Raw genomic sequence first — 17273 nt, 5'->3', positions numbered from 1 at the left:
TTGACGTCGACTTCCCTCTTGAAAACGACAACAAAACCCCAAATTCCACTTTCACTCTCTCTGACCACGCCCAACACACACACCAACAACAAAAAAAAAAAAAACCCACTTAGAATAATTATTATTATAATTCTTTTCGTTTAATGCTAACCTTCCACTTATTTATTTATTATATAATAATTACCCCCCCATTAAGATGAAGAATTCAAATTCTCGTATCAATTTATCGTATATCTCGTACCGTAATGATGAACGGTTTCACTGTATCACGTGATTTACAATAACAATAAGTATAGTTTAGTACAACTACCCCACGCATCCATGATGTATGAATGGCCCCCCAATGGCAAATACCGTAATATTATCATAATTTCAGGGGCAAACTTTCACTATACCCCCTCCCCCAAAAAGCTTGTCGTTTCTCAAGGGATCTGGGATGAGTAAATATCGCTTTCTTAAATACTCCATACTCTTTCTCAGGCGTTCCTCTCTCTCAATTATTGACCGTTACATTCAACTCAAATAGTCAAACTAAAGAATCGACGGCTGTAATTGGATGAGTGTTTTAAGGTGGTGGTGTACCTGATTTTTTCCAAAAGTCTTGGTCCAACTCACAGCTGTCAGCTTAGAGATTCCGAGCCGAGGACCTCGACGAAGTTAAGCCGGCTACGTAGGACCCACTTTGTACTGTACTTATAATAAGCAGGCTTGCTTATCAAGAGAGCTTATCAGTCGTATGATAAGTTCTGAACTGATAACTTGATTGCTTATTAGGTTACTTTATCTGTCTTCCTCTCTCTTATATTAAAAACCCCATTTCTGCAACTTCAATGTCTCATTATATAATTTCCTAGAGAGAGAAAGAGAGAGAGTTTGTTTTGTAGAGAGAGAATGGTTCTCTAAAGCCCTATCTCTCTTTGTTCGGTTCTGTTTGTGTTCTTTGGTTTTCAAGGTAAGAGAGTTTGGTTTTTCCTACGATTCTCTGTGTTTGAAATTTAGAATCTTTTTACTTTAAAAGTCATTAGCTTTTTTATTTTTTGGGTTTTTTGAGGAGGTCTGGCTTTTGCATCTTTGATACCCACATGGTCTAAAGCAACTTTCTTTTGTTTCTGTGATCCTCTTAAGTAAAAATTTAAAAAAAAAAAAAAAAAACCCAGATTTCATTTTGACTTTTTTTTTTTCGTTTACTTGATTTTTACTTCGCACATGTCTGTCTTCTAATAAGTACATGGTAATAATTTTTGTATGTAAAAATGGGTTCTTTTTGTGTTTTAAGGATGGGAGTTTAGTGATCTGGTTTTGGGTATAGATTTGATTGAATCTATGTGCTGTTTTTCTTTTTCTTTTTCTTTTTTTGAATAATTAAGATACTTAGAAATTAACCCTTTTGAGTTTTTATTTAATTTTTGCAGATCTAGTGGTGTTTTTGGTTTGTTGGGAATCGAACAAGAGGTGGGCGGCTACTATGTCGTCGCTTAGTAGAGAGCTCGTGTTCTTGATCTTACAGTTTCTAGATGAGGAAAAGTTTAAAGAGACTGTTCACAAGTATGCTTCTAAGAGTTTAGCTTGTTTGATTTTTTCTTTTTTGTCAGTAATTTTTTTATCAGTTTTTTTTTTTTTTAATATTTTTTTTTTTCAGTTTTAATTTTTAATTTTTAATATTTTTTTATAAAAAAATTTCCTCATTAAATTCTGTGTGTATTAAATAGGCTTGAACAGGAATCTGGATTTTTCTTTAATATGAAATATTTTGAGGATGAGGTGCATAATGGGAATTGGGATGAGGTTGAGAAGTACCTTTCTGGGTTCACAAAAGTGGATGACAATCGGTATTCAATGAAAATCTTTTTTGAGATAAGGAAGCAGAAGTATCTTGAGGCATTGGATAAGTAAGCTTACATTCTTATAAATTTTGTTTTTCTAATGGTCAATTTTATGTGAATTGATTGTTTTTGTCTTTGGAATCGTGCGGTAGATTGTATATGAATGGGACTGTTTAAATTTTAATAGGCATGACCGGTCCAAGGCTGTGGATATATTAGTAAAGGATTTGAAAGTTTTTGCCACATTTAATGAAGAGCTTTTCAAGGAGATCACTCAGCTCTTGACATTGGAGAATTTTAGGTATGACAAGTTTGTGTTTAAGTCATCCGCATCATAGTTATAGCAAATGTACTGAAAATGGGGTTTGTTGTATAACAGGGAGAATGAGCAACTTTCCAAGTATGGAGATACCAAGTCTGCAAGAGCAATCATGTTGGTGGAGCTCAAGAAGCTGATTGAAGCAAATCCTTTATTCCGTGATAAATTGCAATTCCCCAATCTTAAAAATTCAAGGTTACGGACCCTCATCAACCAAAGGTAACTCTTATAGAAATGCTATGTGATTCAAATTAAATGGATTAGATATGCACTTAGTTCTAAGTGACTTTAAGGTGTTTATACTTGGTACTGATCTTGTTTCAATGCCTTCCATATATTATTTATGATGAGTGCATCTTAAATCTTTTAACCATCACTTTTATTATTGCTTTCTTCTGAAAGTTGGAACTTTGCTGTGAAATGCTGTGGGAAAGAAAACAAAATGCCTGTGAGGTTGAAAGTAATTTGTCTTTGAATCGTACCATAGAATATACGCTTCACAAACTTGGGGCGTGTTGCATTCAGATCAGTTTTAGAAAACCTACATTTACATTACTGCTTGTCATCAGCTTACACTTAACAAAACTGATTACTTACTTCAAAGTACAGCTTGAATTGGCAGCATCAACTGTGTAAAAACCCAAGGCCAAATCCAGATATAAAAACTCTTTTTGTGGATCACTCATGTGGACAACCAAATGGTGCACGAGCTCCATCACCTGCAAACAATCCACTACTTGGATCGTTACCAAAAGCTGGGGGCTTCCCTAACTTAGGTGCTCATGGGGTGGGTTATCAGCTAAATTGGTTGATGTCAACTTTGCTCCTTTCTTATATTGCCTTTCATTAACTTGCTTGAATTCACGTGTTCAGCCTTTTCAACCTACACCAGCACCAGTTCCAACGCCCCTTGCAGGTTGGATGTCCAATCCTTCCACTGTTACTCATCCAGCAGTTTCTGGAGGAGCTATTGGTCTTGGTGCTCCATCAATCCCAGGTAGTTTATTCCTTCAATTTTGTTATTGGGCATTGAGTTCCTCTATGTCATTGTGGATATCAGATGTGGTACGTAGATCTTTCTTTAACTATCTACGTGTGTCTTTGCCTCGTATAGCTGCTTTAAAACATCCAAGGACTCCTCCGACCAACCCTTCTGTAGACTACCCGTCTGGGGATTCTGATCATGTTTCTAAAAGAACAAGACCAATGGGGATTTCTGATGAGGTAATTTTGTTTTGATAAAAAATCAAATAGATTTCTGGCCACGAACTTGTGAATTCATGCTATTATGTTGCACCCTCCATCCCTAAATTATTCTCCACATTTCCTTTTCTGGACGTTGCAATTAGTTGTACACATTGAAAAGCGAAAAGAGTATGTCCTGCTCACATTATGACAGTATCTTTGTTGTTGTACTAATTCCATGTTGAGGCAGTTACCTTTTTTTTTAATAAATAAGTACACGTGAGGAAAAAAATTTAATACGGCAGCATGGACCAATGGGTTTGCATGCATCTAATGTAATTTCCAAAAACATTGTGCTTTTTCACAGTGAGCGTTATTTTCAGTTGGGGGGAGCTTACATTTATTATTCTTTCTTAGTTACCTTATTTATTCATTTGTGCATTTTGTGCAGGTAAATCTGCCTGTTAATGTGTTACCAGTAACATTTCCGGGTCATAGTCATGGTCAGGCTTTTAATGCTCCAGACGACTTGCCAAAGAATGTCGCACGGACTTTAAATCAAGGATCTTCTCCCATGAGCATGGATTTTCATCCTATTCAACAGACTCTACTTCTTGGTCTGCGTTTTTTCAAAGGCTCTAGTTTTCAGCTACTAATACTTATTTCTTATCAGTGCTTCATATTTTACCAAATAAAATTGACTCTTTAATAATCTGGATGTTATGCTTTAGTTGGTACCAATGTTGGGGACATAGCGTTGTGGGAAGTTGGCTCTAGGGAGCGATTGGTTTTGAGGAACTTCAAAGTTTGGGATCTTAGTGCATGTACAATGCCTCTGCAGGTGTGTCCCTTGTCTTAATTAATCAATGAAACCAGTGATTGTGACTGCTATACCCTTAATGCCTGTAATAATAGTGACTAAAACTGAACTTGATGGAATTCAGGCAGCTCTAGTTAAAGATCCTGGTGTATCTGTTAACCGTGTGATTTGGAGCCCTGATGGTTCTTTATTTGGTAAGCTTAAATATTGGAATTGTTTAGAATTTAATGTAATATAATTAATATAAATACCCTAAGGGTGAACTATAGCATTAGATGATTGCGCTGTTTCGTTCCTATTACAGGAGTTGCATACTCCAGGCACATTGTTCAAATATATTCTTATCATGGGAATGATGAAGTACGACAGCATCTGGAGGTATATCCGATATTAAATTTTCTGTTTGAAATATTTACTCTTATCTTCTGTGGTACTTACATTTTTGTACTGATCTGAACTTGCTGATCTAGATTGATGCTCATGTTGGTGGAGTAAATGATATAGCATTCTCCCACCCAAATAAGCAACTTTGTGTGATAACCTGCGGTGATGATAAGACCATCAAGGTTGGTTGGTCATATTACATGTTTGGTTTTATTGTTTTGAGTGGAGCAAAAGTTCCCAACCTTTGGCAATTTTGCTTTTGGTAATTGTAGGTGTGGGATGCTGCAACGGGAGCAAAGCAGTATACTTTTGAAGGTCACGAGGCTCCTGTTTATTCCGTCTGTCCTCACTATAAGGAAAACATTCAGGTATCATTTCCATCACTCATTTCTCTTATTGTGTTAGTTATATACTTTGAGGTTGTCATGCTAACAATTTATGCCTTTGCTTTCATGGTTTTTCCTAGTCCTTGTTCCTAACATCCTTTTTGTGCTTTAGTTTATCTTTTCTACGGCACTGGATGGAAAAATAAAAGCATGGCTGTATGACAACTTGGGATCTCGAGTTGATTATGATGCTCCTGGTCGCTGGTGCACAACAATGGCATACAGTGCTGATGGTACAAGGTTAATATACTCAAACCTGTTGCGTCCGTGCTACTTGTCCTTTACTGTTTGTTGGGGTATCATCAATTAAACAGGATTTTGTTTTTCTAACCTTTTTTTTCCCTTTTTATTTTTTTTGGGGGGTGGGGGATATTGCAGACTCTTTTCATGTGGTACAAGTAAGGAGGGGGAGTCATTTATTGTTGAATGGAATGAAAGTGAAGGGGCTGTTAAAAGGACCTATCAAGGATTCCGCAAGCGTTCTTTGGGTGTTGTGCAATTTGATACAACTAAAAACCGGTTTTTGGCTGCTGGTGATGATTTCTCTATCAAATTCTGGGATATGGACAATATTCAACTTTTGATGACTATTGATGCGGACGGAGGCCTCCCAGTAAGTTCTTAAAGTGGTTTCTTTTTTCAAGGAAAAAATAATTGGAAATTCATTAAGTCAAAAGTAATAATTTGCTCGATTTTGTCTTTTCTTACTTCCCAGGCGAGCCCACGCATCCGCTTCAACAAGGATGGCTCTCTCTTGGCCATTTCTGCCAACGAAAATGGAATTAAAATATTATCCAATACAGATGGTATTAGGTTGTTACGCACATTTGAGAATCTATCTTATGATGCATCAAGAGCGTCTGAAGCTGTTGCAAAGGTAGCTTTATCAGATCATTAGCTCTAGTGATACTGACCTCAGCATGAATTAATTCTTCTGTTATGTTATGATATCTCTCGCAGCCTACGATCAACTCAATTTCAGCTGCAGCAGCTGCTGCTACTAGTGCTGGACTTGCAGACAGAGGTGCCTCTGTGGTTGCTATCGCCGGAATGGTTTGTGGGACATGATTTATATAAAAATAAATACATGCGCATGCATTCACGCACACAACTTACAGATCAATTCCTATTTAATCACACTTTTTTTTTTTTTTTACTGTCATGTATTATCTGCCTCTTCCATTTTAAATGGAGCCCATCCCATGGATTCATTGTTCTTATACCACATGTTTAATTGACAAGTTAATCTTACCAGAATGGGGATGCCCGTAATTTGGGGGATGTGAAACCAAGAATAATGGAAGAGTCCAATGACAAATCCAAGATTTGGAAGCTCACTGAAATCAATGAACCATCTCAGTGCCGATCCCTAAGGCTACCTGAAAACCTAAGAGTAACTAAGGTGTGGTATTTGTTAACTGGCATAGTTCTCAGAAGATTCTATTACATATCAATGGTTTGATTATGTTTGTGATCCTGCTTTATTTTTCTACTATTACATTCTTTCATGCATATCCATTTTAACAAAGTTTTAAATTCATTATAATTTCCTTTTTAGGACTGACATTTCCTGTCTGTACACCTACCTTACTCCTGCTCTTCTCATAGGCCAAAAAAATTCTCAAAGTACTGAATGTTAATTGCATAGCACTGTAATAGTGTAATCTTACTGGGTTGGAATAGCTTTGTGATTAGAAACTGATAATGTTTGAGCTATAACAACCTAAAGACATAAAATAGCTAAGCAAGCTAGCTTTAGTGCTAGTGAGTCATGATCTCATTAGTGCCTTACTTTTGCCTTTATGTAATCTGAGCTTAATAACCATCGGTTAATCCCAAAATGAATTGAACCATAAGGGTATTTTAACTACAAAGAGTCCATTTGGGAACAACATATTTAGCTAAAACTGAAAATTTTTTGCTGAAAGTACTATAGATAAAACTAAAAGGTAGCTGAAATAATACAGTAGAACTTATGAATAGTAGCAAAAGTAAGCTAAATAGTAACCTAAATATTCTGTTGTTGGTCAGTTTAGAATGAAACACACAATCCCGCATTTCATTCTATCATGCCTTGCAAAAGTTGGTTCATTATTTTCAAAATAACTCATTAAAGGTTAGGCAGGTTTGGTTCCTCTCCCTTTGAAAGGAAGGAGCAGTTTGGTGAATCACAGCCATCAGATCATGATTGGATACTGGTGGTTCACCAACCAACCCTCTCCATTTCAAAGGCAAAAAAAAGGGCCAAATTGCTTAGTTACTCTGTCAATACCTTTCGGTAGACATAACTGCAAAAGCAACTGAGTGCCACAATTGAAGTTAGCACAGAGATTGCCCTCGCTCTGTTTAGGAATATCAAGCTACCAGAAGACTGACCATAATAAGATGGTTCTGGAGAGACTATGTGGATTTATTTAGAAAATGATCACCTTATACCATTGAAGATTGACAGAAAGGATATAGTGTTTACATAAAGGGAAAGGCTTTATTGTGATATCTATGTATGGCATCATATATTGTATAATAAAAGCTCACCTTAGAAGTTTATGCCATATAATATCAGCTCATGAACTTTCAACTCCAGTTTGATCCATAAGGTATATCTGATTTCGTCCTGTCTCCAACAAATGTCCTCATTAGCTTTCCTTCTTGCTATTACAGATTTCGAGGTTAATCTACACAAATTCAGGTAATGCTGTTCTGGCATTAGCATCAAATGCCATTCATCTGCTCTGGAAATGGCAGAGAAGTGATCGCAATTCTTCTGGCAAGGTACAAGGACAGCTGAAGTAGCTTGTGTCAACCCTTGGTAGTTCTTTCATCATGGTTCTGAAAAATGGCTTCCATTATATCTAAAAAATTTGCGCTTTCTCTTGCAGGCAACTGCCAGTTTGTTACCTAATTTATGGCAACCACCAAGTGGCATTTTAATGACCAACGATATTGCTGACACTAATCCTGAAGATTCTGTTCCCTGTTTTGCTTTATCCAAGAATGATTCTTATGTAATGTCAGCATCTGGAGGGAAGATTTCCTTGTTCAATATGATGACATTTAAGGTAACACAGGAGTCCAATGTTGTTCAAAGTTTACTTTCATTTTTTGTATTACCAATTTCAATTTCTTTCTGGCAACTGCAGACCATGACAACTTTCATGCCACCACCACCTGCAGCAACATTTCTTGCTTTCCATCCTCAAGATAATAACATCATTGCCATTGGAATGGATGATTCCACAATTCAAATATATAACGTCCGTGTAGATGAGGTATGGTGCAGTATGTTAACAATCAACACTTCACATGGCTTGAGGTGTCATTTTTTACTTAGCACTTTCTTAATGCAGGTTAAAAGCAAACTTAAAGGACACTCTAAAAGAATTACTGGCCTTGCCTTTTCTCATGTACTGAATGTGCTGGTTTCATCTGGAGCAGATGCTCAGGTAACAATTTTCCTGTTTAGATGTGTGCAAGTTTAGTCTTACATTTCTGATTCAGTTGCTGTGAACTTGTGATTGAACTCAATCTCATTGATGACCTAAATCTCATTCTGTAATAAATCTGAAATCATCATTCAGTTTTGTAAAATTGACCACACTTGATATACTTTAATAATTAAAATAATGTTGCTGAGTTTTGCCCGATGCATTTAATAATTTCAAGATAACAATAAATGCTTCTAATTCCAAGATAAACAATCCAAATTTCGAAGTAGTATCATCAGCAAATTATTCCTTAATTCTGAATCAGGCATGACCAATTACTCTCACCCTAGGGCCCTTGTTGTGAAGCCATTCTTCAAATATTTATGTTGGTTCACTTACAATGGTACTTAATTCTTTCTCCAGCTTTGTGTATGGAACTCTGAGGGATGGGAAAAGCAGAAGGCAAGAATCTTGCAGCTTCCAACTGGAAGGACTCCAGCACAGTCAGACACACGTGTACAGTTTCATCAGGACCAGATACACTTTCTGGTTGTACATGAAACTCAGCTTGCCATATATGAAACAACAAAACTAGAATGTGTAAAGCAGGTACATTAAATTCACAGTTCCTTATTATTATTATTATTATTTTTGGAAGTAACATTTTGCTGTCCTTTATCTAATATGATTTTTTCTATGTTTAGTGGGTCCCACGTGAATCTGCCCCCATTTCACATGCTACGTTCTCATGTGATAGCCTGTTGGTATATGCCTGCTTCTTAGATGCGACAGTCTGTGTGTTCAATGCTGCAAATCTTAGACTACGTTGTCGAATAAATCCTTCTGCTTATCTTCCTGCTAATGTCAGGTAATTCACAAGCTCTGTTACAATGGTTATATTTTTTTGGATTAATTGCATGCTTTACTTAGATGACACATTTTCATGTTTAGTTGGGTTTGGTATTTGTTTCACCATCGCTGTTAAGGTTTGTGATCTCAATATATTTTATGGTGGAATCAAACATTAGTTTCAGTATCTTGCACTTTCACCTTCTGGGTCTTCACTGTGCCCTCTCATATTGCCAGATTACCTTGCATGCCCATACTTTGAAGAATAGTGCATGCAAAGTTTTCTTCTTTAATCCTCAAAAAATACTATTGATAGTAATAATAATGGATAGAAACTTCTTTCTATACCACCCTGTTCAACCTCAAGTAGTCATGTAAAACAACTATTGCCAAATTTTGACAAAAAGATAATGGTCAAATCCCTCGACCAGCCCTTGGTACTAATTTGGGTTCTTGAATGAACTTGCTTCATATCAACTTGAGGAATTGTTCTTATTGGATTACAATTGACCTTAGCATGGTGCATTTGTAAAGAATAAACATGTAAAATTGTCTATAAGCATTGGAAAGTAATCTTAAAATGAGTTGGTTTTTGTTAAAATATTTTAACATTTATGATTTACTGGACTGCTAAGAATGAGGCTCCAAAATATGCTAAATTCATTGTGTTTAAATTTGATTTAAACTGATCTTTAACCTGGTAATATTTCCTGTCAAATCCCAACTATTTTAGTCATTGTACAAGTACAAATGACTAGAATAATTTATGAAAGCTATTGTAGATTCCGACCCTTTTTTTCCTCAATGCAGCAGTTCTAGTGTACAACCACTCGTGATTGCGGCACATCCACAAGAACCAAATCAATTTGCAATAGGACTATCAGATGGGGGGGTTCATGTCTTTGAGCCTCTTGAATCTGAAGGCAAATGGGGTGTGCTTCCACCTGTTGAGAATGGTTCAGCGAGCAGTGTGCCAGCTACTCCTTCAGTTGGAGCTTCAGGTTCTGATCAAGCCCAGAGATGATCCAGATAGCTGCCAGTGACAAGTTCTTTTACATGCTTGCTTGCTGGCTCATCTCAAACTTAGGTATGCTTTACAAGGCTTCTTATTCTGTTCGTTAAGGGCAGCACAGTTCTATAGCACCTCCAGCCAGTAATGCTAGGCACACAACAGTTTGCAATCTTTCCACAATTGTTGACGTGGAAAATTGTGATTGGAGCAACATTACTTTCACGTGAGCCCACTATTGACTTCACTTTTATTGGCACTGATCACAACATATCACCTCAGCAGATGTGAAAATTGTCGTCACTAGACTTGCTGATCTTCAGAACTTCGATTTTAACATGATATGTCTGCCTCATTCATGTTTGATATTTGTGTTGTGCAGTTTGCAGGTCATGATATGTAATTTATTCTTAAGGAAGGACACTGCAAAAAGATGTAGATTTTAACATGTTTAATCAAATTATGAGGTAAATGTTGTAGGAGTATTAAATAGTGGAATGTCAGTTTACTTTGGGAAGGAATTTCTTCAACAATGACTGTTTATACTTTATCAGGCTATCTTACTTCTAATTTTAATATCAATTATGTGTTATGCATCAAATTTCAATGCAGTCCAGTTATTCATCAAATATGCGTTGGCATTTCTGAGATCAAAGCCGTAGTTTTTGAATCTTTACCAAACAATAGAGGCTAGCTAACAAAAGTCTCTTTTGTTTATCAGTATTTTTATTATGACTTTTTTCTGTTGAAAGATACATATAATCTCTCTCCCCTAAAAAAAAAAGAATAAATGTTATACATAATGTTTTAAGATTTTGGCGCTCAAATATCAAGTGGAACCACATTAAGCACTGACTTCGTACCATTTTCATTCATATGAAAAGTAAACCAAGCTATTTCAGATAACCATTGAAGCTTATACCCCCCAAAACGTACAAATATTATGTTTCATATCCATGTTTAACGCTATTGAAACTAGAAATCCATATAAGAATCCCCACTGGATGTCAAAACAGAACAAGAAACCATAAACTAACCGCCAGTGAGAAGATTGAGTTGGCACTCGATGGTAGTGGCACTATATATATATATATATATATATATAAGGACTCAAAAAGAAAAGCCGATGCCCATCTAGAACAGTGGCCCCTAGTCCTTCAAGTCAAGCCCAACGCAATGAATTTTTGAGAGTGGGCTTCTGAGTCAATTGCAATGCTAAGGAAATTACAAGCTTAGGACCGATTGAACCAAAGCGGTTAGTATAAGTGAAAAGAATGACAATTTAGTATAAGCTCCTCTTCGGGCAAATCTAAGGATGGGTTTCTCATTAATAAACAAAAGTGACGTGTTTATAGAATAGTGTTGTGCTCTCTCTCTCTTTAAGTCTTTTTTGGTATAAGGAGTTCATCTCCTCTTTCTGTGGGGTTCCTTTCCTTATATAGTCTCTTTCATTGCATTTCAACCCTCCATCAATACATCTCAGGGGAACCATTTGGATACTTGTCCCATCAGAACCCTTCAAGTGTCTTTTTCTCATAAATGTGGCTAGTTCAGTTGGTGCAGTGCATTAAATGTGGAGGTGGTAGTCACATTCCCAAACATTTTCTCATTCTGTTCCTTGCACAACTCTGTTGTCTTCTCTGAAACTTTACTTTCCAATATAGGGAGTTACATAAAGTATTCCCGAGGTGCCTTTGCTCCTCGGGATCCTCGGTTAACGGACCAATCTACCTTCTCTCCTCAGACCTCTCATTCACAGCTTTCGTCTGTTTCAAAATGATCTTGACATTTTCTCTCATCGGACTTGGTCCATGTGTCAGACTTTGGTTAACATATATATGGATCTTTAATCATCCTTGGGTAGGGCCCATGACCTAAAAATGTGCTTAGATCATTTGCTCCCACAATATATATATATATATATACACACACATATTATAAGTATTTCTTTGAACGTGAAATGGTAATGAAGCTCTTGGGGTTAATTAAAATCCATTGTAGAGAGTTGTTGCATTGCTTTCATTGTTATACCACTCATCGAGCTTTGGTTTTCCTTCTGGACTTAGAATCCACTATTCACAACAATACTTGAGGTGATGAAGGCTGTTGGTGCATGCCAAAACTACACTCAACAAAAGGAAGGGGAAATTTGAGGTTAGGTGAAGAAAGACGATATTTTTCTTGTGTATACAAAGAGAGTTAGTTTTTGCATCTGCTAGATGTGGCACATGGGAACTTTTGTGCAGAAATTAATGACGATTTAAGTTAGGTGAGTTGAGGACGTTGAAGCTTCTTTTGGTGTAAACTATTAGGCCAAATATTTAAATTTATTAGTATTACTCGTGGCAACATTATAGCCACAACTAATTAAACTATATTATAAAAATAAAGAATTATTTAACATGTCATATTGATGACATATTAACAGTAAAGTGAAGTCTTCGCGAAGACGAACTTCTTTCTTTATATTTCTTCTTTGTGTGCACAAAGGGATTACATGGCCTGATTAACAAGACAGTCACAAATGGTGATATCCATGGAGTGTCTATATGCCATAATGGATCCCGACTAACCTATCTCTTTTTTGCAAATGATAATTTAATTTTTTGCAGAGCTAAGTAAAGTGAAACCCAAAAGTTACTAGACATTTTAGATGCCTATGAGAGGGCATCGGGTTAACAAATAAACAAATAAGAAATGACTATTTTTCAATAAGTCGATAGCCTAAGATATGTAGAATGCGATCAAGGATGCTCTTGGTGTATTTGTGGTGCAACAATATGAAAAATACTTGGGTCTTCCCTCTTTTATTGGCCGCCAAGAAGAATGACAACTTTACTAACATTAAGTTGCAGGTCTGGAAGAGATTACAAGGTTGGAAGGCAAAACTGTTATATCAGGCAAGTAGGAAGATTTTGATGAAGTGGTGGCTTAAGCTCTCCCAACATACACGATATCTTGCCTCAAGTTACTATTGACTTTATGCCACAAGATTGAGACACTTATTTGTAGATTTTTTTTGGGGACAGCTAGGAGAAAAATGAAAATTACATTAGATGAAATGGCAGGATATGTGCATGCCAAAAACATAGAAAGGATTGGGCTTCAAAGACCTATCCATTTTCAATAATGCTCTTTGGCCAAAACAAACATGGAGACCTCTCCATGATACATAGTCGCTTTTTTACCTAGTGTTTAAAGCAAAGTTCTTCTCCAATTACTCAGTGATGGAAGCAAAAACTTTGAATAATGCCTCATATGCATGGAAGAGTATTCTTAAAAGGAGGGAAGTCATCAAGAAGGGAGCAGCATGGAAGAAAATCTGGAGTTTGAACGTTCCAGCTAAAGTTAAACATCGGACTTGGCATGCTTGCAGGGGCGGCCCAACATAATTTGGGGCCTAAGGCGAAAAATTTATGCGGGGCCTTTAATATGTAAATATTAATTAAACAAAATTATTTAATACTAATCAAATTAAGGTTAATTTAATACATTAAATACATAAATAATACCAACTAGATTAATGCTAATTTCATATAGAGAATTGAATATCATAGTTGAACCTATAAATATTAATAAAAAGAAATAAAAATATATTGCGATTGAAAAGGATACTTTATTTTGGATATAAGACAATGCATAGTTAAATAAAATTGTAATCTAATTTTTAATTTTATATTTTGATTTTAAGAGAGAGAGATAGATATTATTTGGTGTATGACTCTGTAGGATATTATTTTACAAAAATCAAAGTCTCAAACTATTAGGAGAGATTAATCTATAATTGATGATTTAACACATTTGCAACATCTTTTTGAAATATTTTAGGGTTTCAATTGAGTTAAGGTCTTATTGGTCTCGTACTTTGAGAGTCTTAATAAAAATATTACTTTATTTTGGATATAAGACAATGCATAGTTAAATAAAATTGTAATCTAATTTTTAATTTTATATTTTGATTTTAAGAGAGAGAGATAGATATTATTTGGTGTATGACTCTGTAGGATATTATTTTACAAAAATCAAAGTCTCAAACTATTAGGAGAGATTAATCTATAATTGATGATTTAACACATTTGCAACATCTTTTTGAAATATTTTAGGGTTTCAATTGAGTTAAGGTCTTATTGGTCTCGTACTTTGAGAGTCTTAATAAAAATAAAAAAGAAAAATGCGCTAATTAAAAGCACTATAAAATGTTCAAAATATAATGTGATATTGTCTCTCATTGATGAACTTTATCAATTTAACTAATGAATGTTTATATCACTTTTTTTGTGATTAATAACATGGCAATTTGTAAGCTAATAGTAATATTTGTAGTATCCTTAACATCACTAATAAAAAAAATGTACAACCTTTAGAAAATATATATATAATTTTATAAAAATTTGGGCCTTTAACTATGGAAAGTGGGGCTTTTTTTCCTAAGGAAAAATTTGTTTTTTGGTGGGGCCTTAGGCCTAGGCCCAACTTGCCTATGCCTTGAGCCGGCACTGCATGCTTGTCAAAATTCCTTGCCTACAAAAACTAACTTGGTTAAACACAATGTGTTTACTGATGGCCAGATCTACAAATTACACCAAGAGGACATGATTCCCTTTACCGCTGCCAAAAATTGGAGACTTTTTGGAATGCAATTTCATTATGGAACCATGATACTCTCAAACAAAGTAATAGCTTCATGACATTATTGGGTTTGTTTTGGCAGATAATAGTGACTCGGAATTATTCACTTCAGTCATCTAGGCTCTATGGAATCGGAGAAATAATCTCAGGTTGGGTAAACACACAAACAACATTGGTCAATTGTTGAACCAAGCGAGAGACGATGAATGGATCTTTCATTCCTTCCTATGGGTGCACCTAGCACTCCGACTCGACCTGAAACCTCTTGGAAGCCTCCTGAAACTCACTAGTATATAATCAATTTCAATGGGGCTGAATTCGATAAGGATAATAGTGTAGGACTTGATGTGGTCATATGAAACGACGAAGGTTTTGTCATGGCATCTTTGTCTCAATTGGTACCCTTGCCTACCATGGTCATTGAGGTGGAAACTTTGGCGGCACGCAGAGCCCTTGAACTAGCCTTAGAATTGGGGTTTGATAATATTGTCCTAGAAGGTGATTTAGAGGTTTCTCATCAAAGTCCTAAGGAGCGGCACCAGTTCTTTGGTTCAGTATGGACATACTGCAAATGATATTCACATTCTTGCCTTGTATTTTTGAGCTTTCAAACTATCTCATGTATGTACTATGTAGGCATTATAATAAGGTTGCTCACTCACTTGCACATAGAATAATTCTTTCCTCTCCCGTGTTAGTCTGGATGGAAGATGTACCACTAGACATTTTTTCTGTATTATAGGATGATTTGAATAGGCTCCCTTAATAATAAGCAACGACCTTCTTTTAAAAAAAAAAAGAAAAAGAAAAAAAAAGAAAGGGTAAAGTGAAGTCCTTACAGAGAGATAAGGGGCATCACGTTATTGGAAATCAAGTTAGATAGCTACCTCGAATTATATGTGCTTGTGCAATTGTGTATAAATGTGAACACATGAAAAATACGTTAATATATACAGCTGTGCCTCATGCGAACATGGTTCTCAGAACCGGACCGGACCGGGAGGTCGGACTGTGAGAATCGGGAATCGAGATGAAAACCGGTTTTTTAAGCCTAAAGATCCAGATTTTTTGTTAAGTCCGTGAACTCCTAAAACCGGGGTTGGACCGCACGAACCGGTGAGAACCGTGCGGTCTAACCCCTTAGCAAATTTTTTTTAATTTTTTTTATATAAAAACAACTTAACACAATTTTATTCTACTTAATTAAATTATCCATCTCTTACAATAAATTAAAAAATTAATTTATATGGACTAATTTATATATTAGTCAATTTTGCTAGTTTTATAAATTTAATATCTATATTTAGGCTTTAATTAATTATAAAATTAATTATAACGTCATCACGGTTCGACTTCAGTTCGACCTCCAAAACCTTGAACCTCTCCCTTTTACGGTTCAATTAATGGTCTAAGTCTGAAAACCTTGCGTGCGAAGACTATAATAAAGGAAATACATGACAAGCATGTGAATGGAAGCAGTTACCTCGAGACAGTTATTAAAGGATTCTTAGCCAAAGATTATTGTGATATGACACATGGTAAGGAAAACAAGAATAACGGTCAAAACTTCAAAGTATAAATAGAGAGATAAATTCTCATACAAGACATGCACAATCAAACATCCAAACTAGAGACATTGACTCTCTTGTACCTAAAATCTGGGGGAGTATCCAGTAGTTTTTGTGATCTTGTGCTTCTAAGTGCATCAGTTTTGCCTCGCATGAACTAGGCTCTTTGTAATTTTAAGTATTGTAATCTTGTTACCATTGTTATCAATAAAGTATCCTTTTAATTTTCTTGTTTTTATTGTTAACTTTTGCATTTCTCAAGAAGTCCTATTAAGTTAGGTTATACAGAATCCATTCCCATTTTAGCAAAGTTAGTTTCCTGTCTTGAGTGGTGTTTAATCATTTCTAAAGGATTGAAAATTGATTTGTACGCAAACAAAAACTGATTTTAGCCAATAGACATTGGAAAACTGGAACTTTGAGCTGTTGGATATGTGGGAAAATGGGCTGATCTGGCTTTACTCTAATTAACGTGATTCGGTCGACTTAGTTCCATTCAATTTGTTGTAATTAAGGACTTACTATTTCAAAAGTTGCTAAATTTGAGAGATTATGTTTATGTTAACTAGCGTTCATGGTGATTGAACGAGAATTTATTGTAGAGTTGGCAGTTGTCAATGGCTTAATTGTCTCTAGGAGATTTGGTACAATTACCATGGAGTTGCGACATCTAAGAGTTAGAAAGGTTAAAAAGTAAAAATTTAAAAGATTAAAAAATTTTCTAATCTAAAAACTGAGATTAAAAGTAAATTTTTAACTTTCACTCTCACCGGTTGATTTGATTCACTGTTGCATGGTGAATTTTCCCATGGGCTTTTTATGTGGGCTTGGATTACATAGTAAAAAAATGAAAACAATATTATGGGTACATGCCCA

General features: G+C 35.6%; 1 protein-coding gene across 2 annotated transcripts; it reads left to right on the top strand.

Moving 5' to 3' along the window:
• The first annotated feature begins 817 nt into the window (after window positions 1-817).
• On the top strand, window positions 818-10782 carry LOC112018101 (protein TOPLESS). Of its 2 annotated transcripts, none has more exons than XM_024050613.2 (26): window positions 818-952; window positions 1413-1545; window positions 1710-1889; window positions 2011-2124; window positions 2203-2361; window positions 2752-2929; window positions 3016-3139; window positions 3257-3366; window positions 3779-3944; window positions 4059-4168; window positions 4272-4341; window positions 4452-4525; window positions 4618-4713; window positions 4804-4899; window positions 5030-5157; window positions 5296-5530; window positions 5633-5794; window positions 5878-5970; window positions 6173-6319; window positions 7579-7689; window positions 7797-7976; window positions 8058-8186; window positions 8265-8360; window positions 8766-8951; window positions 9047-9210; window positions 10005-10782. In XM_024050613.2, the coding sequence occupies exons 2-26, from the start codon at window positions 1466-1468 to the stop codon at window positions 10213-10215; spliced, it is 3399 nt and encodes a 1132-aa protein (XP_023906381.1). In that variant the 5' UTR covers window positions 818-952; window positions 1413-1465; the 3' UTR covers window positions 10216-10782. The 2 variants fall into 2 exon arrangements, with proteins under 2 accessions (XP_023906381.1, XP_023906380.1); XM_024050612.2 differs by having other exon boundaries at window positions 10002-10782.
• The last annotated feature ends 6491 nt before the right edge of the window (window positions 10783-17273 follow it).

The sequence above is a fragment of the Quercus suber genome, unplaced genomic scaffold, assembly GCF_002906115.3.
Source record: "Quercus suber isolate HL8 unplaced genomic scaffold, Cork oak 2.0 scaffold_629, whole genome shotgun sequence".
Lineage (NCBI taxonomy): Eukaryota > Viridiplantae > Streptophyta > Magnoliopsida > Fagales > Fagaceae > Quercus > Quercus suber.
Note: the sequence above shows the minus strand (reverse complement) of the source record. Positions and strands in the feature narration are given on the sequence as shown.

Bases quoted from the DNA above. Each gene is read 5' to 3' on its own strand.
- LOC112018101 (XM_024050612.2), top strand. From the start codon at position 1,466: ATGTCGTCGCTTAGTAGAGAGCTCGTGTTCTTGATCTTACAGTTTCTA. The intron at 2,362-2,751 runs GTAACTCTTATA...TTCAAAGTACAG, and splicing joins CGGACCCTCATCAACCAAAG to CTTGAATTGGCAGCATCAAC. The intron at 4,900-5,029 runs GTATCATTTCCA...TTTGTGCTTTAG, and splicing joins ACTATAAGGAAAACATTCAG to TTTATCTTTTCTACGGCACT.